The following is a 25,741-nucleotide window of genomic DNA, read 5'->3' as shown; positions in this document are numbered from 1 at the left end:
GCAGCTGCAAGGAGACCGGGCCTTGTCTTCACCTACTCCTGTACACTAGGAAGGAAGTCACTGCCTTGTAACCATTTGGGACTTGGTTTAGCTGGGACTTTCCCAGCCTGGACCGTGGTTGGCATGATCAGCTTCTGTATCAGCCAGGAGAGGCTATGCTCCATGCTGATGTGTCCCTTCAGGAATGGGCTGTGCAGAGTCAAGGTCAGCCCCCAGTTTCCTTCAGGAAGTTCAGGCATTATCCCTACCCACATGTTGGCAAAAACAAGTCCTTGGCCACTTCTAACCTCTAGGGGGGCAGGAAACTTCCCTCCTACCGAGTGCCAGGAAGGAGGAGAGATGGAGTTAACTGAGGGGGTGGTGGTGCAATGAGTAACCTTTACTTTTATGTGTTTTGAGACACTACAGACTTCCTGGGGTGGGGGTGGGGAGGAGTTTGCTATTACTATCACAATGCACGATTCTGTGTTTTTTTTCTCTGAGTTTTGGGCCCCACACGTGAGTTTTTGTGAGATTGTATTTGTGGAATAACAGCGTATCTATTCCACCCCCTCTCCTTCAGGGCAGAGGCAGCAGCTTATTCACTGCGGTATCCCTTACGCACAGGATGGAGTGTGGCATCAGCGAATTTCAATGAATGGTTGTTTAAAACACAAAGATCTGACACCCGGGTTCTGTTCCTTGCTTGGCACCAAGCTCAAGGGCAGTGGTCATTCTCTTGAGGACACGGCTGACAGTAGGAGAGGCTGTTACAGAACCTGGCTTCCTGACAGCAGTGGGGATCCCAAAATAATAGAGACAAGATGGTAGTGCTCAGCTGTCAGAGACAGAGGGCCCAGCCATCACAGAACCATCTAGGCCAAAGTACCAGCCACGAAGCCTGACTGATCACTGAGAAGGACAGACTCTGTAGTCAGTAGAATAACACTTGGTTTGTATGATGACAGTTTTCAGAGAGGTGAAGGTTAAGTGACAGTCCTGAATCTTACCCCCACCATCTCACCTCAGCCAAGAAGTGAGTAAAAGGCAGTATCACAAACTGGGGGAAATGGCAGAGATTAGTGTTTCTGTTGAAGGCCTAGAGCCTCTGAGTGGGGCAGGGGGTGTGGAGCTGGACCCCATCATATTCCTATTTAATTCATCCATCCGTCTGACCTTAAAACAATACAGGGTATGGGAGAGGTCTGCTGCGGACTCAACCAACTAACAGCCCAAACAGTAGTGGTGCAAGTCATGCCAGCACAGATCAACACAGCCTCAGGTCCAGTGCGTGGCCTTCCTTCCATCTGGCCATCCCCATCAGGAACCATGACTTTCACAGGGAAGGACAGCAGTTCACATTTATGGTCTTGCCCCAGGCCCGTGGTCACCCTCCCACCCTTTGTCATATTAAATCTGAAGGGCTCTGGCCATCTGGACATCTGCAGAGCAATGCACTGCTTTACTGCACCGGAGACATCCTGCTAACCTGGCTGGACGGACAAGAGGAAACAAGTAAATGAAGACCTTGATGAGACATTTGTGCTCTAGCGGGTGGGAGATAAACCCTGTGAAAATCTGGGGGCTTGCATTCAGTGAAATTGGTAGGGTCTCGTGGTCTGGGAATGCCAGGACACCCCTCTGCAGTCAGGGATAAATGTGGTACACCCCATCACAGGAAAGGAAGCACAATGCTGGGACTTACTCTTTGGGTTCTGGAGGTGGCATATTCCACACCTAGGAATGCTGCTCTGACCCATACATCCCAAAGGCTTCCAGCTTTGAATGAGGCTCACAGCAAGAAAGGCCTGTCCCATGGGCCACAGGACAATAGACCCTGTGGTATTAGAGGCATATGTGGTAAAAAAGATGCTGTTTAAGGTTTCTGGCAAGCCCAAGTGCTGAAACCATGATGTAGATCCCTAGGGTTCTAGAAGGCCAGGGCAACGACACCAGAAAACCACATATAATTCAAAAGGCACCTCCCCAAGCTACAGGACCCTGGTAGAGATGACTAGGGTACATCAAGCGACCACGAAGCCAGAGCAGGCCCTAATGAGTTGGGTTCTATCAGGCCCACTAAGCTGCAAATTCAGGTGGGCCCAGCAGCCATCTGTTGTAAGACTAAGCGATCAGTTGTGGACCCATGTCATATACCACTGTCACATCAGCACCTCTCCCTCATTCACACCTACAGCCAACTGGAGGGCCCTCATGACCAGCTGACAAAGAAGCGAAAAGGCTGTGCTTGACCAGAGATGAGCCAGCTAATGATCAGATGCAATGTCCAGAGCAGCAGCAGCTATAAGAAGACCTTGAGGACAACAGCCATAGGCTGAAGACATGAAACCAGGAGGTAGGAGGACACCTGTCCTTGATGATGTCCAGGGCCTGATGCCTACTGATGTGTGAAAAATAAACCCCAAGGTGGCGTGGCTCCAGAGAGTCCAACATAGCTGTTGGCTGGGGTCTTCAGTTCCTCTCTCCATGGGGCTGTTCACTGGGCCACCTGTGTCCTCAGGACATGGCAGCTGGCTCCCCTCAGAGTGAGAAGGAGAGTGAAGCCACAATCTCTTCATAACTTCATCTCTGCAGTGACATCCAATCAGTGTTGGCCACACAGACCAACTCTGGTACAGTGCGGGAGGAGATGACACAAGCTGCGAGTACCAGCGGGCAGACCACTGTGGGCTGTAACAGAGGCTGCTCCACCCTGGTCCACCTTTGCATTCCTCCTACCCTCCTCACATCAGTATGCCCAGAGGGCCTCTCCCCTCACAAAAGCCCTTCCTCAACCACACGGCCAACTCCTTCAAAGAGCTGTCCACATTTACCCTTCTCACCTCCCTGCAGTCAGCCCTCGAGCACATTCCACTGTGGTGTCCAGTACCCCTTCGGCACAGACCAGCTCTCACGGGCACCACCAATGGCTCTGGTCCTCCCAAACTTGGACTCTTGGCAGCTTGTCATCTTCTGACCCTGTCTGTCATCTTGCCTATCTAGTCAGTAGCCTCTGAGATGGCCCGCAATAATCAATTCTCTCCCCATGACAATGGGCTGCACCTAGCCAGTTGCTTTTAAAAAACAGAATATGGCACAAGTGATGGGATGTCACTTGAGGAATATGGCTTCTGCCTTGTATGGCTTCTCTCACCCTCTCATAAACCTGCTCTGGGAAAAGCCAGCTGCCATGTAGTGAGAGGCCCTATAGAGAGGCCCATGTGGCAAGGAGTGGAGGAGGCCCCCACCTCTGCACCAGTGTGAAACCGAGTCCTTGTTCAACAGCCTAGGAGGCACTGAATCCTGCCATGGGAGAGAGCCTGGAAAAAGGATCCCCCCCAGGGTCAAGCCTTCAAATGAGACTGCAGTCCCCACAAGCACCTTGTCTGCAGCACTGTGAGAGACTTTGAGGCAGAGGCACTCAGCAGAGCTGTGCCCAGATCACAGACCCACACTGGGATAATACACAGTCATTGTTTTAAGCTGCTAGATCATGGGACAATTTGTTATGCGGCAAGAGATAACTAATACAATCTGCCCCACCGTCTCCTCTGGCTTCTCCTCAGCAGCTCCCAGAAGCCCAGCTCCTGCCCGTGTCCTTTGTGCCTCTGAACTGTTAGGGTTTCTGGGGCCCCAGACCTGGCTTTCTTCTCTTCTCACTGCACTCACTCTTTGGATTATCTAGCTACACTCATGGCAGTCTACAGTTGTGACCCAAACTCTTTCTCAAGCCCCAGATCTGTTATTGAATTCAGTATCTGGTATCTCCACTCAGAGCCCAAGTTCAACACAGCAGGAAATACACTCATCCCCTATCCCCCAAAACTTACTTGTCTTCCTTTTGAGTTTCCCATCGTCCACCCAGTCTCCTAAGCCAGAATCCTGGTGTCATCTAGATGCGTCCCTTTTGTTGTCCTCAACCCCTAAGGCCAGCAGATTCCATCTCCTGAATATCTCTTGGATAATTCTAGTCCTCATCCCCCTCCTGCCCCAGCCCTGGGCCCCATCAGAGCTCCTTCACTGCACAGCAGCACCAAGAGGGCTGCGATCCAGGCCTGCCCTGTTCACCAAGGGGCCCGCCCTAATCCGAGCTGCCTGGAACTGGAGGAAGAGGCGCAGCAACCACTTCCAACCTGGTTTGACCCACCTCCGTGCAGAAGCAAGCTGAAGGATTCTCCTAAATCCCACACTGCTCTCATCTCACTCTGCTCGAAATCCTCCTGTGGTTCCCCATTGCCCTCAGGATAAAGCTCCAGCTCCCAAGAAAGACTTGCAGCGTTTGTCACCTGGGCGCTCCAACCTCAAGTCTTGTCCCTATCTGCGCATCCCAAGTTGTTCAACCAGAGCTAAGGAATTGCCTGCAGATCCCTGCCCTGCGGGCCAAGCTCCCTACATCTTCACAAATAACATTCGTTCTATATGGAATATCTTTGCAACTTTGCTCCAGGCGCTGAGGACAGCTACCAGAACATGAGATGCGGCCTCCTGCAATCCTGGAGCTGTGTCGGTGCCTGAGGTATTCAGCCTGAGAGCTTTTGGAGAAGCTGAAACGGAAAGTCCGCTCCTAAGACAGTGAGAACACCTCGGAAAACAAGGCTCTGGTGCAGTCGCCTCACGTGTAAACTGGCCGTAGCGTGCCCAGGGTCTGACAGCCAGCAGGTGGGGCTGGTCCAAACAGCCCCCACCCGCCCCTCCCGCTCCCTCACCTTTGCCAGTTAAGCAACTCAGAGCCCAGGGACAGCTCTGCGGCCGGCACCGGGAGGAGAGCTGGGGGTGTGGGCGGGGCCTTTCGTGCGGTATGGGCAGGGCCTCCCTTCTGGCCCGCCCCCCAGCGCCTGCTTGACACACTAGACGCTTACGTCATGGCGCCATGTTCTTTCCTGCGCTTCCCGGGTTTACGCAGGTCACGTGAACCACTTTTCGCGCGAAAACTGCTTGTTCTGGAGGAGCGGAGAGGTGCGCGGCGCTGCGATGGCGGTGAGCGCGCGGTTACGGGCGCGCGGAGGGTCCCTGTGGGCTTACGGGTGTGCCGGGCGGGAGACGTGGGGGTGGGCGGACGCGGGTGGGCCCCGCGCCTGCTCGTGTGCAGGGCTTGAGCTCGTGTGCAGGGCTTGAGCTCGTGTGCAGGCTTGAGGCGTGCGCCGGGAACAGGGCCGCGGAGGTGCGCGCTTCTGGTCCTCCGGCCCTCTCCCTGCCCCCGCCCCGCCCGGGATCGGTCCTCCAGATGAGCTTGGGCCCGTGAGGTCTGGTTTGGAGCAGATTTCTCTCCTTTATTCTGCTCTTGAGGGGTCTGCAAAGCCAACGAGCCCCTCATCGCTCTAGGCTGTCCGGTGATACCCCCTGCCCCAACCTGGGAGCGCAGGGTTGCCTAAGCGGGGCTCAGCCTGCCCTGGCCACTGGTTTATCCACTCCACTCCACACACGCGTATAGGGCGCCCTCACTATGCCTAGTTCATGTCTTTGTGCACTTCTTATTGTAATTCTTGTGTTTTTTATTGTCTGTTCCCTCCACCAGTCTGCAAATTCCAGATCTATTATGTCTTGGTCACTGATACCTCGTTTTTTATCGCAGTGCCTGACACGTTGTGGGTTCTCAAATGGGTGGGAATTCATACTTAAGTGGGAGGAATAAATGATGAACAAGTACGTAAATGATTTGGCATGGAGGAGCACAGGGTGATTAGTGAGCTGAGTTTGAGGAAGTGATATTTGAGCTGGCACCTGTCTGTTGGGAAGCCACTGGCTCACAGAGCATTCTATGCAGATGTAACAGCAAGTGCAAAGCCTTGACACGGGAAGGGATTTGGAGTGTAGAACAGGGTCATGGTCACCTTAGAGAGGAAGCCAAGTCAGCCCTCACCTTTGTGTACTTCTCTCACAGGAATCATCTGAATCCTTCACCAGTGCATCCAGCCCGGCCCAGCGTCGGCGGAGCAATGATCCTCTCGCCTCCAGCCCTGGGCAAAACTCACGACGCACAGATGCCTTGACCTCCAGCCCTGGTCGTGACCTCCCGCCATTTGAGGATGAGTCCGAGGGTCTACTAGGCACAGAGGGGCCCCTGGAGGAAGAGGAAGAGGATGGAGAGGAGCTTATCGGAGATGGCATGGAGAGGTATTTTTATTCAAGGCCCTGCACCCAACAGACAGTTTTGCAGAGAGCCCACTGTGTGTCCAGCCAGCAGCCTTCTTTGAGTGCTAGGAAAGCAGACGAATCAGTGTTTGAGTGCGCCTGGGTGCAGGGTCTGGGGAGAGGCAGGCATGTTCACGGAGCCACAGTGTAGGTCCACATGACTTGCTGTGTCTTAGACTAGAACCTTAGGGCCTGCATAAGCCCACCTCCATGAGATGTGCACCCCAGGGGGTACAAGGGGCTCTGATCTAGTGGACCACATCAGGGGTCCCAGCTGGGAAGGACGGGAAGCAGGCAACTGAGTGTTTTTCTACAAACTTCAAAGATATAGGGTGGGAAGGAGTCAAGATTTAGATTCAAATCACCAAATGTTTATTGTGCCTAATCTGTACCAGACCCTGTGTTAGATGCTTTCACACTTACTTGTAAACATACAAACTTGTATTACAGGTTATCGAGGTTTAAGGCTAAGACAGTGGGGAACCTTAGCAGTGAGCAAGATTAGATTTCTGCTGCTGCCTCACCCTGAATTTCTGACCAGGTTTTGTGGGTATTAGTAGACTTGTGTGAACACCTGAGCTCATGGAGATTCTCCTTTGGGGCCTTTCCTTACTCTGACTCAGGAGTGCCGCCGAACTTGGTGTGTATGAGGCCAACCCACAGTGCACAGTGTGTGTGGGGGGTGCCCTCCGTGAACCGTCCAAGGGGCTTTCAAGGGCACCCTGGACCATTCGGGTCTTTAAGCGCTGGCACCCTAGATGGTGAGCCTGGGTGTGTGCAGTATATGCCAGACTGGAAGAAAAGGAGTCTTTGAACACATCAGCCCTGGGCAGCTTCTCTGTTGTGCACTGTGCAGATGCACAGGCTGGAACTGAACATTTCCTTATTGGGAAATACATCCCCTTAAGGTCCCCTGTGCCTGTTTACAGTTAATCCTAGTTCCCATCCCCATCCTCACCCCTAGGCAACCAGTCTACTTACATTATACAATAATCTTTCCTTTTAAATTTGCCAGTTCTGGCCATTTCATGTAAATGGAATCATGTAATGAATGGCCTTTTGCAAGGGGCGTCTTCATGTGATAGTGTGTACTGCTGCTCCTTCTGTTCTATGGCTAGGTAATATGCTTTGTACACATAGACCACATTTTATTTATCAGCTGGGAACGTTTGGGTTCTGTGCACTTTTGGACTCATGAATAATGATGCTGTGAAATTTTTGTATGAACATAAGTTTTTGGTTCTCTTAGGCATTTATCTAGGGATGGAATTGCTGGATCATGTGATTACTCAATGGTTAATCTTTTCAGGAACCACCAGACCATTTTCCAAAACATCTGCCCCATTCCCATGAGTGGCATATGAAGGTTCCGATTTCTCCACGTTCTCATAAATTTTGATTATATTACACTTTCCTATTTTCTGGGTTTTGATAGTAGCCATCTTAATGGGCATGAGGTGGTGTCTCTTGGGAGTTTTGACCTGCATTTCTCTGGTAATTGGTGATGTGGAGCATCCTGTCATGTGCTTATTGACCACTTGGATACCTTTGGAGAAATGTCTTCCTATCCTTTGCCCATTCTATAATGGGATTACTTAACTTTTTATTACTGAGTAGTAAAGCTTTTTAGAATTTATTCTGGGTACAAGTCCTTTATCAGATACATGATTTGCAGATATTTTCTCCTCAATGTGTGGCTTATCTTTTTCATTTTTCAGGGGTGTCTTTTGAGGCACAAAAGTTTTATATTTTGATGAAGTCCAGTTTGTCAAAAAAAAAAATTTTCTGAACCAGTTAGAATCTGAGGGCATTTCATGTGACTTAAAATTCTAGGAGAGTCAGACAGATACCTTTACACTGAGGACATGTAAGAATTCAGAAACAGACCAGCCTGGAAATTTACCTGGCTCTGGGTTCTGTTTCTGGCATCAGTGGTGGGATTACTTCTGAGAGTGTAGTTTGACAATTTGCTGCAAAAAAAAATAATCAGTTCTCCTAATTACCACTTACCCAGAAAAGGGGGAGAATTCAAGAGGACCGTCTTAGGGAGGCTATGCGGAGGCCCATGTCAGGGAACGAGCCAGCCATTTGTGGTGCGACTGTATTTTGACATCCAGCTCTGCCAAGCAGCCACTGGCAAAAATCCTTTCCCACCTAATCCTCAGTTCCCTCCTCCTTCGGGGGCGTGGGTGATGTCTGCCTCTCAGACTCGCATGGAGGAAAGCGGTGCTTGCTCTCCATGGGTTCCTTGTTAAGGCACCGTTCCCCTTCACATATCTGAGTGCTGCCATTGTGGAAAATGGGTCCTTCAAGGTCTTGGAGTAGCTGAGAGGGCAGTGGGCGGGCACTTCAAAGAGGCTGCTTTGGCTGGTGTGAACCGCAGGCCTTCCCGGGACTCCTGGGGGTTGAGGCAGCCTTGAAGGAGAAGGTGGAAGGAGCATCCCTTCCCTGTGTGGAGCTGGGCTTGGCTCTCTGGAAGGCCTTTCTCCTGAAGGCAAAATTCCTTTTTCTTAATTGCGCGCTCAGCACTGTGTGGAGAACACACCCCCACACTTTTTTTCATTGTGGTGAAATACACTTCACATAAAATGACCATCCTAGCCAACGTAAGTGTCCAGTTCAGCAGCATTAGGTACATTCCTGTTCTGTGACCATCCCCACCACCCACCCAGAGCTTTTGCATCTTCCCAAACTGAATTGCACAGTATTTGTCCATCTGTGTCTGGCTCATTTCACTGAGCACAGTGTCCTCAAGGTTCCTCCATGCTGTAGCACATGTCAGATGTTTCCACCCTTGGGAAACTGTATGACATTCCATCGCATGGAGAGGCCACACTTCACTGATCTGTTGCAGGTCCTTTTTGAGCCTTTTGTGTTCCTGGCAGGAGCGTCCTCAGGCCTGCCCAGGCCAGGGCTCCTGAGCCTTCTGGAGGCGGGTAGAGGGGGTTGTTTTGCTTTTTCTGGTATTAACAGGGTCCATTTGGGGGCTCTGTCAGGGACTACCGTGCCATCCCAGAGCTGGACACCTATGAGGCCGAGGGACTGGCCCTGGACGATGAGGATGTCGAGGAGCTGACAGCCAGTCAGAGGGAAGCTGCGGAGAGAGTCATGCGGCAGCGGGACCGGGAGGCTGGCCGGGGCCTGGGCCGCATGCGCCCCGGGCTCCTGTACGGTAGGTGCTGATGTCTGCACCCCCGAGGGGCTGGCCTTGGCTCCCAGCATCCCAGGAAGACGTCACTCAAAGGCATCACTTCCGTCCCTAGACAGCGACGAGGAGGACGAGGGGCGCCCTGCCCGGAAGCGCCGCCAGGTGGAGCGGGCCACCGAGGACGGCGAGGAGGACGAGGAAATGATCGAGAGCATCGAGAACCTGGAGGACCTCAAGGGCCACTCGGTGCGCGAGTGGGTGAGCATGGCGGGCCCCCGGCTGGAGATTCACCACCGCTTCAAGAGCTTCCTGCGCACCCACGTGGATGGCCACGGCCACAACGTTTTCAAGGAGCGCATCAGCGACATGTGCAAAGGTGTGTCTTCTGCACCCCGGCTCTCGGCTTCTGCAGCCTGTTTGGTGGAGACATAAAGTGCAGGGGATTTTTTGACTTGCTTCATAGACAGGAGCTTGGACCTGAAGCCTGAGGTGTCTGTCTTCAGACAAAAACAAGCAGATACGAGAAACAGCGCATGATTGCCCTGAAACTCTCCAGCTGACTGTTCAGGGGCCACATCTGGCCAAGAAGTGTTCTTTGGCAAAATAAAATTTGGCAGGTTACATAAAAATCTGGATTACTACTTTGATCAGAACGTAGAAGCATTTCTGTGGGACAGGAATTAATTTTAAAAGGAGCCATGCAAATCTTGGTTCCCTGCCATCCCCTCCATTCCCTCTGTCTTATATTTGACATGGTTGACTCATAAGTTCCTTCCTCTCTCTTCCTAGGCTGCATTTAGAGTTTATAGCCCTGCTGTATTGGGCCCCTACATGCATTATTTTACTTCCCCAGCAATTTCATGTACCAGGTGACATCCCCACTTTGCAGATTGGAAAGTTGAGTCTCAAGATCTATCATTTACCAAGTCACTTGGCTAAAGCAAGGTGGACCTAGAAGTGAGATCTGGGCTTTCCAGCTCAAAGTCAAGTATTTGGGTGGGCAGACCTGCCTCCTCATGTGGTAAGATGAAAATCGCCTCCTTTGGCCCCAACCGAGTTCAGTACTTGGTCTCTCTTCCCGCCTCACCTGCCCCTAGAGAACCGGGAGAGCCTGGTGGTGAACTACGAGGACCTGGCGGCCAGGGAGCATGTCCTGGCCTACTTCCTCCCGGAGGCACCGGCCGAGCTGCTTCAGATCTTCGACGAGGCTGCCCTGGAGGTTGTGCTGGCCATGTATCCCAAGTACGACCGCATCACTGACCACATCCACGTGCGCATCTCGCACCTGCCCCTGGTGGAGGAGCTGCGCTCGCTGAGGTGAGCTGAAGGCGGTGGTGGGCTGGGTGGGCTGTGGCCACGGAGCATCCTCGCCCCCTGAGTCCTGGCTTGCACAGGGCTGTGATGGGATGGATCTGGTGGTGGTTGGGCCCTGGATTTGGGGGATTGTGTTTTGGAATGCCCTGACCTGTACAGAGGGCATTGGTCAGGCGTCAGGGCTCCGGCCCCTGACATCCCCTGGTCCCTGCAGGCAGCTGCATCTGAACCAGCTGATCCGCACCAGTGGGGTGGTGACCAGCTGCACGGGTGTCCTGCCGCAGCTCAGCCTGGTCAAATACAACTGCAACAAATGTAGCTTCGTGCTGGGGCCTTTCTGTCAGTCCCAGAATCAGGAGGTGAAGCCGGGCTCCTGCCCCGAGTGCCAGTCAGCTGGCCCCTTCGAAGTCAACATGGAAGAGGTGAGAGCCTGCTCCTGACTGTCCTTCCGTGGGCAAGCGTGCAGGGCCTGCCTGCCCCATAGCTCTTCTGAGGACCAGCCAGGTTGGCTTTAGGCAGTATAGAATTGCGTTCCCTGCCATCGGAATCAGCCTGAGGGAACCAGATCTGTCTTGCCAGCCTATTTGGTTTGGTTCCCATGGTGTTTTCAAGAATTCAAGCCAATATTTAAAAGCCAGACAACTTAAATGTCAAAGCTTATGGCTTTTCTCAGAGAATGGTGCGGCCTGACAAATGGGCCCCCTTCTTGCCAGCTGCCCCCTTAGCAGGGCACCTGCTTTCCAGTGCATCACTGACATGGGGTGCTGCAGTCCCATCCAGACTGCCTCTTGACACTTTCTGGTACCTTCCTTTCTGTGGGCCTTTCCTTGGGGGCCCCTGGATTGTAACCACCTCAAACACTGTGCCGTATTCAGGGCATCCTGCCAAAAGCCTCTGGGCTTTGGGACTTGGGCACATCAGAGGTGCCTTTATGCTTGAGTGACCTCACCTGTATGGTCGGGGGGCAGGGGTCATCACAGGATGGGTGCTGGACGCCCAGACTCCATTCACTGCTTCTCTGTGAGTGTTGGTGGCCCAGCTCTCACTGCTGTACACTTCTGAGAAGGGCCCGCGCTGGAGCCGCCTTGCCATGGAGTGCCTGGGAGGTTATGCTTGTGGCAGCCCACAGCCAAAGACCTGTTTTCTTTAAGAGGTCAAGTGCACCTTGCCTGGGGAGGGACAGCTGTACAGCTGGACTTGAGCTGAGCCCGCGCTTTGTCCAGGGTTTTCCCCGACCCTGTCTCACTTGCCCTCCTCTATGGGGTCCACCTTCACAGAAGTTTGTTGCACAAGAGCAGAGTTGCAAGCTCTGTTTCTGAAGTACCTGGACAGTAACTAGTAGAGGATCCAAAAGCGTAGCTGAAATTTCTGGAATATTCTCTGGGTGCCTAGTGGTGGGTAGGTGATATGTGGTGTAGTTGTTATCACATCCTGTAAGGTGGGTGCTGTTACCCCATTTTGCCAATGGAGTAAATTGGCTGAGGTCACCCAGCAGGAAGTGGCCCAAATGATAAATAAGAACTCAGGTGTTTGGATCCAGAGCATATGCTTTTAAGGGCTGTATTCTGTGGCTTCTTTTCTAGACAGTAAGTGAAATAGTAGATGTCACATTACACACCACAATGCTGGCAGGTGACTTGACAATAAGAGCCCCCACTTAGTGTAGCTCATATTTCTTGGGCATTGGTTTAAGTGTCTTTTAGGAGAGACACAATTTTGTCCTCACCATGAGGTTGGATTTGCAGTGTTAGTGTCCCTGTTCTTCAGGACATGCCTGCGGAGAGGAGGTCACTTGCCTAGGGTCACACAGCTCAAGCCACAGAGCCAGGATCTGAACCCACGCAGCCTGGCTCCAGCACCCATAAACACGAGGACTCAGCCATTGGGCCTCTAACAGGTGCTCTATCGTGAGCAGTCAGGAGACTTCCAGAGGGGTGGAGGCAGGGGCAGGGACGGTTTACTGACGTGCTGGCCACAGTGCTGTCTGGCTCCGTTTCCTAGCCAGGAGGTGGAAATAACGCTGCTGGTTCTCAGGGCCGTGCCCAAGGTCAGGTGATAGAATAAGAGTCTCTGCCGCGCGGGGACGGCCCCTGCGCCCTTCTGTTTGTCCCACGCAGACCGTCTATCAGAACTACCAGCGCATCCGAATCCAGGAGAGTCCCGGCAAAGTGGCGGCCGGCCGGCTGCCCCGCTCCAAGGATGCTATTCTCCTTGCCGACCTGGTGGACAGCTGCAAGCCGGGAGACGAGATAGTAGGTGGCAGGAGCGGGCCAGGAGGGAGCCAGGCTGCCGAGGAAATCAGCGTGGGCCTTTGTGGTGGGGAGAGGGCCCATGGGAACCAGGCTGAGGTCAGTTCTTTATCCCTGGGTGAAGAGTTTCCCTCCTCAGAATGAGCCGGCCAATTGGAATGTCGGGTTGAAGAGTAGTTTTGCTTTTGTGTTGTGCTGAGTTTCCCATCCTGCTGCCTGTGGCGTGGAGGACTTGGGTGAGGCCGGTGTGGAGGTATGCCTGGCTCCCGTAGCTGCCCAGGTTGGCCCTTCTGACTGCATGGTGCCCCCTGCCCAGGAGCTGACCGGCATCTACCACAACAACTACGACGGCTCCCTCAACACTGCCAATGGCTTCCCCATCTTTGCCACCGTCATCCTAGCCAACCACGTGGCCAAGAAGGACAACAAGGTGGCCGTGGGGGAGCTGACTGACGAGGACGTGAAGATGATCACCAGCCTCTCCAAAGACCAACAGATCGGCGAGAAGGCAGGTGGTCTCCCAGGAGGAGGGGGCAGCGGTGGGCACCTGGGGCTGGCTGCTGCTCCAGGCTGCCCCTGGGACCTCAGTCCTGATACCTGGCTCCTGGGCCTCTTCCTACTCTTTTCCTTCCCAACATCAGCCCTGTAAACTTGCCTAGACAGGAGCCCTGTACTGCAGGGAGCAGCACGAATGGGGCATCGGGGATCAAGCTCTCTGACCCGTATCCCCACCCAGTTAGGACAGGGCTCTGCTAAGGAGTCGAGGTCCTCTCACACTCGAGCTCGGAGTGGGAAGGGAGGCCTTGCAGCGGGAAAACTCACCTCGAGTGGGTGTCCCTAGGGTGACTGCTACCAACAGTCTCTGGGGAGAATATCTCCCCAATATGCTTCGGTTTGGTTTTTAATTGTAGACCTTTTCTTGAAGGTTGGAGAGATTTTTACGTTGCAGAAATACAAATGACAAATGTCTATTCAGCCACTCGGGTGCATCAACTCCCAGGTTGCTAAGGGTTCTAAAGTTCATGGTCCTCCTGTTCTTCCTCCCTTCCTTCCTGTTCTTCGTCAGCCCTCCCTGTGTTTACTTCATGCACAACCATGGAGCCCTCTTGCCCCTGCTCTTCTGCTGGAGAGCCAGGCCCTCAGTTTACAGGGGTCGGTTCACATTCTGATTGGCTTGTTGAGCGAATGGCGTCCTGCCCTTTGTGGTCTGTGAACTCCCCAAGGGCAGGGCCATGTCTGACACACTCACCTGTCAAGTCTCCCTGGGCTGCCTTTGTGTTAGTGTGCCACAGATTTGGGGGTGTTCGCGGGAGAGGCGGGTGTCTCCCCAACACTGGGAGACAAGAACTTCAGTCCTACCAAACTAAAGAACTAGGTCCTTGAACACCTTCTGGGACCACGTTCTGGGAGCTTGTTAAGAAGTCAGATATAGTCCTGGTCCTCTTGGGGCCCATTTTATCAGGGTTCCTGGTCATAAGAAAGCAAATAGGGTCTTTTCATGACATGAGTAACATGGGAAAAAGCTAACATGGGAAAAAAAGTGATTCTTTTCTACCCACTATTCTGCACTTACCACTCCCAGAGGAAAATTCATGCTAACATGAAGGATACTTCTTCAGTCTCAGTGGAGGATTTGAGCTGGTTTCTCCGGGGGTGGTAGACTCCACCCCGCCTATGCTCTGTGCGTACATCAGTATGTGCACAGGACCTGACATGCTGAAGAGTGGCATGCTTCTAGGACACACTGCTAATGCCCTCCTTCCTCTGCTTGGATTTTTAGCCACTGATTCCCACTCTGTGGGTTGAGGAGACTGGGAAACCTGGAGACGAGAGGGGAGCAGACACGGGGTCTGGACGTTACCCAGGGCGTCAGACAAGGCCATGTGTGCCTGTGCCCCAGACTTCCAGAACTACTCACTGTTGCCTAAACATGGAAGGCTCTGCCATGCTTCTGTGCCTTCATTCCTGCTACTTTTGTCTGCTTTTCTCCCCTGTACATCTAGCCGACAACTCCAGGCAGACACATGCCAATAGCAAGGTGCTGACTGTCCAATTTCACATATCTCTCCACATACCCAGTGGTTCCCTGGGTGGAAGAGGAGGATAACTGCGTGGCACCTTCCTGAGCCCTGGAGGGAAGGAGGACTGGGTGACAGCAGGGAGGGTTGATCTGCACTGGCCTCATCCTTCCTCCACTGTCAGGGTACATACTCTACCAACAACTTGGACAGAGACATAGAAGGCACAGTCAGCAAATTCAGGGACAAATCAGAGAGATGACAGACAAGATCCAGAAATGATCAGACTTTTTTGAACTATTAAGCCCAAGGCTTGTGAAGTGGTGGCCTGTGGGCCACATCCAGCCTCCTGACAGGTTTTGTTCAGTTGGTTTGTGACTTTCTTTTCTTTTTGAATTAGTTATCCTTTAGAAATCAGGAGATTTCATGTAAAAATCTGGACATCCAGGGTTTTGCCAATCCAGGTGTCCCTCAGTACTGGTTATGTGTTTCTAGCACCACTGGGGCTGGGGCTGCTGCCCTTTGGGACCCCCTCCTGGTCACCCCAGCCACCCACTCACTGCCTTATTCCCTCCAGCATGCTTACCTCAAGTTGGCAGCCTGGCCTGCCTTCTGTGGGCATTTGACTTTGTGGGCCCTGGTCCCTCATAGAATGTGTGTCACGCCTTACCCTTTGATTTTAAAGAACTGACAGGAGAGTCATGCAGTCTGAAGCCAGACTTCATAGGTTTGGATTCTGGCCTAATCCTTTGTATCATCAGATGAACTGTCTCTTTCAGTAAGGAGACGATGAAAGTATGTGCTCACAGAGCTGTGATAGGGATGAAATAGGTGAACACACGTGAATGCTCAGCAGGTAGAGTGCCCAGCAGCTATCTGTCATTATTTCAGGTTGTTAACAAAACTTAAGCTCTTTGTACAAAAACTGGATGGAGCACCCAGGGCAGTATATGTGAAAAGCGTAGAGGACCAAAGGAGGATAAAAATAGCTTTGGGCTGGCACACTAGGTGTCTCCTGGGCATTGTGCGGTGCTCATGGTGGCTGCGTGGCGCTGTGTATGGGTGGGCATCCCAAGTGCACACACAGAATGAAGAGCATGAGGCTCCAGTGCAAAGGAATCGGGCTGGGTCCTGCCTCTGTCATTTAGGAGAAAATTATTTGACCTGAGGCTTGGTGATTTTCCTCCTCTGTGACCTGGAAGAACCAGGGTAGTTATGCTGTTTCAGTGGAAGACTGCTGAGTCGTCACCCCGCAGGTCTGGGTTTGACTTTACCCTTTCTGCGGCCACTAAGCTGGCCTGTGGGTGTAACTGGGTCAGTGATGGGGCCTAGCAACTCCATAGGCATCAGCGTGGTAGCTCCTTGTCCTCCAGCCCCACAGGGAGGCCCGCTGAGAGCAGCTACTGCTTTACGGGAGAACCGAGCCTGGGAAGCTGCACTGCATAGCAGGCAGGGGGTGGGCCTGCTGCCCTCTGTCCTGGACAGAGAGGTTATCTCAATGGGCAAGGAGCTCGCTGTGAAAACAGCCCTGGGCAGCAGCAGTCTGGGTCAGAGAAGCCAGGGCCGGGCAGTCTTGGCACGCCCACAGGATGTGGGGAGGATGTGAGATCCATGGCAGGCTGTCTTTCCCAACACACCTGACAGAAAAGGGTTTAATGAGAGTCAGTTCGTGCCCTGAGCACAAAGAGTTCACTTGGCCCTGTCAAGGTAACCTCCAGGTAGTGATCCTGCAAGAAGGTGTCACCTGTGTCCCTTATCAATGAATCAGTTGAGGCATGAGGGGTTACCTAAGTTACCCATGTCATGTAGCTAATCTGTGGCAGAGATGCAGTCATCATGTGGGCGGGCTGGCTTCAGTCCCTGCTCCGCATGGCTGCGCTCTGCTCCCTCACCCCACAGTGGCCCCAGCTGGGAGGATATACATGTGAGTGTTTGGTGATTATGAGTTCTGTGGGGCACCATAGCCCACGTCCTGACCCGTGCTGTAAAACTTCTTATCTTAAAGATTTTCAGACGTGCACGTGGAGTTAATGAACCCCTGTAAACCCTTTGTCAGCCACGGCCAGTCATTTCCTCAGTACTGATGCCCACTGCCCCTCATTCTGAAGCAAATTCCAGACATAGCATTTCACCTGCAACTGTGTCAGCATGTCTCTCTAAAAGGCTCTCTCTTTACCAAACCACAGCGCCACTGTCACACACAGTAGCTCCGTCACATCAACTATTTGTCCAGTGTCCACGGTTCTCCGAGCGTATCTTAACTTTTTTCTCTTCCATAACAATACTTGGAGTCAGTGTCCAAGTGGGCCCACATGTTGTGGTTTGTTGATTTGTCTTGTGAGTCTTGTAATCTTCAGGTCTCCTTTCCATCTGTTAGTTTACTGTTGCGATTTTTTGTGGAAGAAAGTGGGTGGTTTCTCCTGCTGAGTTTTCAGAGTCGAGAAGTGCCTGATTATGTCCTTGCTGAGCATATTCCTCTGTCACCTGTTTCTGAAAACTGGCCCTTAGAAGCAGGCTTCATCAGACTCGGGGCCTTTTTCTGTTGGGCGCTGCTTTTCCTTTTTGGGTTGAGACTGTGGCAGGGTACTTCAGGGTGGACTTCAACGAGGAAGCAGACCCCGTCTGCTTGTCTCTGTGATGTTAGGCTGAGCTCCTATAGGCAAACCAAGATAAATACTTTGTTATTTCCCTTTATGAATGTTGAAATAATGAACTGGTTCAGAGTCACAAATGGTTCACCTCCCAGGGTGACCAGTGTCCCCACAAATTAATGGACTCATTGAGGTTTTGGAGCTACACTTAGCATCCAGGTGGTGATCCGAGTTTCCCATTTTTTGCCAGGTGAGCCTATTCCCATTAGCTCCTGCATCCTGTTGACAGGTCCCAGTCGTCTCTGACAGCTTGCTTACTAGCGTAAGATCCTGCAGGCTCCTCCTGTGTGCTTCATGCCTCACACCTAGAATCGGTCCTTTCTCCGAAAAAATCTGTGGGAAGTGTGACTTTGTTTCAGTGGGAAATAAGTGTTTAGAAACATAGTCCTCTCAATTCACCAGGCCCAGACCAGGGCTGGCCACTTAATGCTGTGCTGCCTCTCATTTGACTGGGTTTTGCAGTAAATTTTAGGGCCAAGGAATGAACCAGTTAAGTTGTGCGTGTTGTGGAAACTGACCTCCACTCCTAGCTGCTTATAAAAAAATAATGGCAGGGGTCATTTCCAGGGGCACCACTGTGGTGGCAGTGGAGTGTGGCCATACACAGGAGAGACTGCTGACCCCCGCCTGGAGTTCCAGTTTACTCTTCCTGGGATCCCAGAGGGAACAACTCTCTGGCCTGGCAGGTGGTGCAGGCAGGAGAGCTGGACTCAGTTTAGTGGGCGCAGGTCTTTAACACTCTCGGTGCCCCATTCCCCTGGGGCCTGGTGCTTCCACCCAACCTGGCTCCAACGTGCAAGGAGAGGGGTTCATGTGTGCACAGGGCAGAAAGCACATCTGTGCTGCAGGTAGAGGTGGAAGCTGCTTCCTACCAGCAAGACATTTATTTGATATCTCTTGCTTTATCTTTAAAATTCATGCAGATTTTAAGATATTCTCCCCTTCCCTCCCTGACACCCACATGCACAGAAATGGAGAATTGTTCCACGACTTCCTGGTGGACCCATCTCCCAGATGCTCCATATCATTTTTTGCTGTCACAGCCCAGCCAGGCATTTTATAAACCTCTAGCATAGCGCTCACACACTCCTGGGAACGGAGTAGTGTCCTCTCTCTCTCCCATTTGAGGAAACTGAAGCTTAGGCAGGCCCGGCCTGTGTGAGGGCCCCCCTGCCTTCGTGTTGTCAGAGCCCACCCTCTGCTCACACGGTGCCCTGTCTTGTGGGCCTGGGTCTTGCCTCCTCTCCACTCTTGCTCTGCAACCTTGGGGAATCCTTTCTGAAACAGGACAGAGGGGGTCAGACCAAGGTTCTGTTAGGCTGTAAAGTTCTGTAGTTCTCAGGAAGAACCAACTAGTTGGAGGCCCAGAGCCAGCGAGCAGGGGGAGGGCCTGTTGGCGCCGGGGCCGGGAGACCTGCAGCGGCTGTGGCGTGGGCTGGAGACGTCCCCATTCCGTGAGGCCGGAGCCCAGGGTGACCTGCTGAGTATGTCACGTTGGCCAGACCCAGGGGCCGAGGTTCCTGTCCCCACTGGCTTGTCCTGCCTTCTTTCAGATCTTTGCCAGTATTGCACCTTCCATCTACGGGCACGAAGGCATCAAGAGAGGCCTGGCACTGGCTCTGTTTGGAGGGGAGCCCAAAAACCCAGGTGAACACCGTCTCCTGGCACCATCGCCTTTCCTCTGTAGGCATTTCAGTGGGAGCCAGCATTTGGGGTGTCAGACAAGGTGGCTCTGCACTGTAAAGTTTGGGGCCGGGGAGAACCAGCATGTTGACAGATGACTGATGTGTGGCTCAGTCATTGGTGGGGGGCATAACCCATGGGTGTGGCATCTTGGGCTGTTTAACTATAAAAATGATACATGAAGGTATATTTATGTTACATCCTCTTAAATTGTTAGAAGTCACAGAAAGGCTGGAGGCACCATTGACCAGCCTGTCTAATCCTGGCCCCCTCCCTGAAGCCCACTTTTCTGACTAGCGTGGTGTGTGCATAGCTGACCTGTATGTGGACGCTCACAGATTTGTGTTTACACAGAAAACGGGATTTTGTTACCTATGCATGTTCCTGTTGACAAGCAGTATTTCCTACACCCGAGGCACCTTTTCTTGTTGGCACATACAGAACAAATTCCTCCTAAGTTACTGTTACTGTGTCATGGTCCACACAGTGTAGTGCATTTGGCCCTTCTTCTAGTTGGAGAAGGTTTACCTCCAGTTTTTACGCTCACAAAGAACATCTTTATACGAGCGTCCTTGTATACCTGTTTCTCTGGGGTCAGCGCTCAGAAGTGGGAACTGCTGATCCCAGGGTATTACATCCCTTTCTAGAAAGAGTATTGCTTTGCCATTTGTAATAAGCAGGCTGAGAAACTGGAGGTAATCCAGCAGTGCCTCCCTTTTGCCCCTCCCACCCACTGCCGTCCCAACCTCCTCAGGTGGCAAGCACAAGGTGCGAGGGGACATCAATGTGCTCTTGTGTGGCGATCCGGGCACGGCCAAGTCTCAGTTCCTCAAGTACATCGAGAAGGTGTCCAGCCGCGCCATCTTCACCACCGGCCAGGGGGCGTCCGCGGTGGGCCTCACAGCATATGTCCAGCGGCACCCTGTGAGCAGGGAGTGGACCTTAGAGGCTGGAGCCCTGGTTCTGGCCGACCGAGGGGTGTGTCTCATCGATGAGTTTGACAAGGTGGGCCCCTGGGCCATGCTACTGCTGTGATGCAGGGTGGCTGGCTTAGCCCTCATGGGGGAGCCTGTATTAGCTAATGGGGAGCGTTGGGACCTCATCCGAGAGGGCAGTCAGGGCAAGACTCCTGTGTTGGGGTTTCATGCAGATGAATGACCAGGACAGAACCAGCATCCACGAGGCCATGGAGCAGCAGAGCATCTCCATCTCCAAGGCCGGCATTGTTACCTCCCTGCAGGCTCGCTGCACCGTCATCGCCGCCGCCAACCCCATAGGTATGCCGGGTGCCACAGCCCCTGGGGTATACAGCACACAGAGGGATCCCACCCTCGGGAGTCAGGAGCCCGGGGCACCCCTCAGCCAGGCACGGGGTTGAGGAGGGAACTGAGCAACAGAATGCCTTTCTCTCCTCCATTTCTGGCCTGGGAGAATGGAAGCTAGACTTGGGACTCCAGGGCTTTGTGTTGAGCTGTTTCCTCAGAACCACACTTGGCCATAGTCCTCAGAGAATGGAGAAGGATCTAGTGCGTTGTCTGAGCTGGGGCGGAGTTGACTGTTGGTGTCAGCCAGCCCGCAGTGAAGAGCCCAGGTACCCTCGCCCACCTTCCTCGTGGGTTTTCCTGCTGAGAGACTGTTGTGTTCTGTATAAAGGCCATTTTCAGGCAGTTTCCTGGGAAAAGCCCTTTTCTCTGTCTTGTGCTAAGTGGCCGAGTGTCCATCCTCTCCTGGTTCCTTTTCCAGAATCGTTCTCCCCTTTTGTCCCTGAAGCAAAGTGGGGCTGGAAAGAACTTTCAACAGTGAAGAGGGGAGCATCTGGGGTGCAGGAGCCCTGATGGAGAGACCCCTTTGTGTTACAGGAGGCCGCTATGACCCCTCGCTCACCTTCTCAGAAAACGTTGACCTCACAGAGCCCATCATTTCCCGCTTCGACATCCTGTGTGTGGTGAGGGACACGGTGGACCCAGTCCAGGTACACAGTCCGTGCCCTGGCCTCTGTGCGCTAAGTCTCCGGGACGCAGAGTGCAGCTCGGGGGTTGTGGTGTGCCCGATGCGGGGAAGGGGCACCACACAGCATGTGGTGGTTTCTACTCTTGTTTTTGGGCCCACGGGTCCTTGATTTCTCATTCCTTCCCAGTCCCTCCCTGGCCACACACCCAGCATGGTACACACTCGGCCCCCTCATCCTGTTGGCCCTGCTGCCTGTGGCCACCTGCTTCTTTCTCCTTCTCTGCTACAACCCAAGTCGGCGATGCTACAGTATCTGGTGATTCGTGTTGGGCTTTTGCGCTCAGCCCACCTAGGCTTCTCCACGTAGAGGCCAGCTCATCTTTTGAAAGCCGAAGTCAGATCATGGGTCTCCTTTCAAAAACCTGCCAGCAGCTTTCTGCCATGACCAGCAGAGAATCTGCCACCCCTGCTGTGGCTGCTGGCCTGCAGGACCTCTGTGCTCATCCTTCTGCTCCCTTCACACACCCCACCCTCTGTTCCCCTCAGAGGTGCCAGGCTTGCTCTCTTCTCGCCCTGGCATTCCCTTCTCGAAGACTCGTGTGACTGAGGCTCTGGCAGCCAGCTGGAGGGTCTCCTCGGCCCTGTTTCTCTCCATAGCAGATCTTACTTTCTGCTGTTATTTTAAGAACTGTGTGTGTCTCCTGTCCCCTCCCTAGGAGGTGAGCTCCCTGGGGGCTTCGTCACAGTCCTCTTGTACCCCTAGCATCTGGTAGGCATACGATATGTATTAAGAGGATGTCATTCTCAAGCACATACAGCTTTCAGGTACCCGCTGGGTCACGAGACTCACCCCACAACCTGCCCTCACCTGTGTTATCTTAGGATGAGATGCTGGCCCGTTTTGTGGTTGGCAGCCACATCAGACACCACCCCAGCAACCAGGAGGAGAGGGCGCCGGGCCACAGAGGAGCCCCGGAGCCTGCCATGCCCAACACGTACGGTGTGGAGCCCCTGCCACAGGAAGTGCTGAAGAAGTATGTCATCTATGCCAAGGAGAAGGTCCACCCCAAGCTCAACCAGATGGACCAGGACAAGGTGGCCAAGATGTATAGTGACCTGAGGAAAGAGTCCATGGTGAGGGCCCAGGGGTGGCCAGAGGACTGGGCGGGGTGCCAGGGGGCACACAGAAGCTGCCTCGTCCATGTGGTCAGTCAGGAGGTGCCGGAGCAGGACGGCCCCAAGGAACATGCTGCACATGTGCCTTGGCCCTTTTGTTCTAGGTGGAGCTTACTTAAGTGTGCGTGCCTTTGTCTCTCCTGCTGGGGTAGAGGTCTTTTGATGGGCCACGGATTAACGTCGTTATTGACTCTGCCTAAATCCCCCAGTGATCACGTGGTCTGGGCTAGTTTGGTTCTTTCCACTGGGTGGAGTGGGAATTTGAGGGTAGCAGGCAGGCGCTGAGATGTAGCATTCTTACAGGCCCCGTAATCTCCCCACCTAATAAGAGTAACTTGTTTTTTAACCTTTTAACTTTATTAGGCCTTTCAAAGCATTCAACTTAGTTTGCATAGAAACAACTTGCTTTTCTCAATGTTGTACTGGAGGGCACAGTGCTTAGTTTCTGACAGTACTGAGTGCCACTGGCCACAGAGGGAACTGGCTCTGGGCTGCGCACCAGTGATGGGGGAGCAGAGCGTACAGGCGCGTGAGGGCAAGCCACTAGCACCTTCCCCCTTGGAGAGGGACCGGGAAGTGTGAGCTCACCCTGTGGTTGGTTCCATTAGTGCTGCTGCAGTGGGACTGCTGGGTGGGCCTCCAGGTCCAGCCGCCAGCAGTGAGGCATCTCCTGTTCGTTGCCTCTTCTGGCTGAGAGGGCCTGACGCATCCTTCCCTCCAGGCAACAAGCAGCATCCCCATCACGGTGCGGCACATCGAGTCCATGATCCGCATGGCGGAGGCCCATGCGCGAATCCACCTGCGTGACTATGTGATAGAAGATGATGTCAACATGGCCATCCGCGTGATGCTGGAGAGCTTCATCGACACACAGAAGTTCAGCGTCATGCGCAGCATGCGGAAGGTGTGTGTGAGCCGAGGCCCAGGGCCCAGCACAGGAGGCCACAGCTGGGTGCCTCGAGGCTCCGGCCTGCACGCCGGGCTTTGCCGTCCTGCCTGGCCACCCCACCCCTGACCTGGCTGCTCTGGCAGGTGGCGATGGGAGCGTCGCAGAAATGGGCGCTGGCCGTCCTGTGGTACTCTGGGGGCCTGGTGGGGAGGCCTGTCATTTGACTCTTGCTGTTCTCCCTGCAGACGTTCGCCCGCTACCTTTCCTTCCGGCGTGATAACAATGAGCTGCTGCTCTTCATCTTGAAGCAGTTAGTGGCAGAGCAGGTGACATACCAACGCAACCGCTTTGGGGCTCAGCAGGACACCATCGAAGTTCCTGAGAAGGACTTGGTGGACAAGGTATGGGCAGGGAGGGGAGGGACGGTGGGGGTCTGCCACCTGGGGAGCTGTCCGTCATGGGGAGGTGGGGCTGAAAGCCCTTGCTGGTCATTATGTGGATTGCCTTGCAGAAGAGCCACTCATTGAGTGTTCATAATGGGCTGGCAGCAGCCAGAGGAGCAGGCCTGTTCCTGTCAGCCCACTTTATAAGGGAGACAGGCACAGGGCAACTAAGTAGCTTGCCCAAGTTCACAGGCTGTTGGGAGCCAAGATTTCAGCCCTGCATCTAGCTCCAGACCCCTACTCAGCGAGCCTCCGCTCTGCGTTATGCCTGCGTCCCCACAAACGGCCTCGGTGCCCTGGGCCCAGGGCTCTGGATGTGCGGCAGCCCACTCAGGGCTCACTTGACGTTTCCTGTTTTAGGCTCGTCAGATCAACATCCACAACCTCTCTGCCTTTTACGACAGTGAGCTCTTCAGGATGAACAAGTTCAGCCACGACCTGAGGCGGAAAATGATCCTGCAGCAGTTCTGAGGCCAGGCCGGCCAGCCCCAATAGCTCACCGGGATTCCAGCTGGGGAGTCAGATGCGGCTCTAGCTTCAGGGATGCAAAATGGAACCGCTGAGGCACGCCAAGTGTGCGGCCAGGGCTCGCATCTGAACCATCTGGCTTGCCCCACGGTGTCCTGGCTGCGGCCGGGGCCAGGAGCGGTGGTGTTCATTTCCTTGGCTCCAGTTTGAGCATCTTGCACCACCATGTTGGATGGGCCCACTTTGCTGGTGTTTCTCTCTTGGCAGCGCCAGCTGTGGGATGCTTGTCCCCTCTTCTTCCTGGGTTGGCATCCCATGTTGAGGATACCCAGTCTGTTTAGGTGACCAAGCACATAAGGGTGTTGGGAGAACTGTTGCCCTCTTGGCATGACTTTGTGTGCTGCCTGCTTCTGCCACTTGGGCAGAAAAACAAGGTCAGGGTATTTGGAGTGTTTCTGAGCTCTGTCCTGCAGGTTTCTATAGGCTCTGTGAGTAAACGCCTGGGCAGAAGGGAGCACAGCCTGTCCACACAGCCCCGTTGTCCCCTAGCGGGACAGTCCATCACCATTACTGTTAGTCTGCTCTCTCCTGCCTGACCGATTCCCCATTCTCATTGTTCATACATTCAGTTTTTGTTGTGGTGGTTTTAATTTTTAATAAAATGAAGTCAAATCTCAATACTGGTCTCTGTTGATCTGAATCCTGTCCTAATAGGCCTAATGCAGGCTTTCCTGGACTTCCCCTGAAGTCCGCCTTCCACTGTTGGTAGGAGGTAAATCAGGCTAGAAGAGCTGACCTGTTTGTGGATGTGTAGAAGCAAAATCGGTTTGGCTCTCCCTGGGCATTCAGTTGGCAGCTGCTGCCTGTGATCTCTGTGGAATCCATGGGAACCAGAGAACAGCCTCGGACAGCCATGGGACTGGAGATCACCTGGCCCCACCTCCAAATAGAGCAACACTGTTCATCTTGCCAGCAGTGCCATCGGCCTCTACCTGAAGTGCCAGACTCGGGGATGGGTAGACACCTACAATTCTTAGTGTTTCTGACCTGAGATTTAACAGATGGTCTTGCGTCCTCTGTCGTCCAAGGTTTCCTTTCTGGGGCCTTCCAAGATGAGTCCTTCCTGTGAAAGTCCTAAAGATAACTTGATGAAACTGGCATGTTGAATTCCCCCACTCAGTTCCTTCCCCAAATCCTTTTTGAGAGCCTGATAAGCAGGCCCTAAGGGGAACGAGCATACCTGGTCTCTCCCACTCGGTCGGTGGGTAGACCTGTCAGCAAAGGGCAGGGAGAACCACGAGGAAGCAATTGTACAGTGGAGTGGGTAGTGGGAGGGATGGGAAGGAGCCAGCCACAGGGAGGGAGTGGGCATCCCAAAGTGTAGCAGTGTGTGGGCGGCAGGGCCCAGACCGTGTAGGGCATGCAGGTTCAAAGGAAAGTGTTTTCTTCTACAGAAGAACAGTTGTGACACAAGATAGGTGAGTTTTCCCCACCCATCAATTCTCCAGTTTTCTGTGGTTGGGTGTCCCGGAGTGCAGACCCCAACGGTTAAATACTAAGTCCCACAAGATCACCTCCTTCAGACACCAGTTGCATGGGAGTATTGGTTCCCCCAGATCCCCCACACTTCTGGCAGATTGG

General features: G+C 53.4%; 1 protein-coding gene across 1 annotated transcript; it reads left to right on the top strand.

The window, feature by feature from the left end:
• Window positions 1-4,802: 4,802 nt before the first annotated feature.
• Window positions 4,803-24,778, top strand: MCM2 (minichromosome maintenance complex component 2). The gene is made up of 16 exons (XM_037023607.2): window positions 4,803-4,956; window positions 5,861-6,093; window positions 9,108-9,283; window positions 9,375-9,635; window positions 10,357-10,576; window positions 10,788-10,995; window positions 12,691-12,825; window positions 13,139-13,330; window positions 19,045-19,138; window positions 19,929-20,179; window positions 20,325-20,451; window positions 21,034-21,146; window positions 22,007-22,258; window positions 23,022-23,204; window positions 23,435-23,590; window positions 23,993-24,778. Exons 1-16 carry the CDS (start codon window positions 4,951-4,953, stop codon window positions 24,101-24,103), a joined length of 2,718 nt encoding a protein of 905 aa, XP_036879502.2. The 5' UTR covers window positions 4,803-4,950; the 3' UTR covers window positions 24,104-24,778.
• Window positions 24,779-25,741: the final 963 nt, after the last annotated feature.

Source organism: Manis javanica, chromosome 3 (assembly GCF_040802235.1).
Source record: "Manis javanica isolate MJ-LG chromosome 3, MJ_LKY, whole genome shotgun sequence".
Lineage (NCBI taxonomy): Eukaryota > Metazoa > Chordata > Mammalia > Pholidota > Manidae > Manis > Manis javanica.
This window is presented reverse-complemented; position numbering and strand designations above follow the sequence as displayed.

What these genes read in the sequence shown, in the direction of transcription:
- MCM2 (XM_037023607.2), top strand. An exon ending in TCATCGATGAGTTTGACAAG is followed by an intron (nt 20,180 to 20,324) that starts GTGGGCCCCTGG and finishes GGTTTCATGCAG; the next exon opens with ATGAATGACCAGGACAGAAC. An exon ending in TCATGCGCAGCATGCGGAAG is followed by an intron (nt 23,205 to 23,434) that starts GTGTGTGTGAGC and finishes TTCTCCCTGCAG; the next exon opens with ACGTTCGCCCGCTACCTTTC.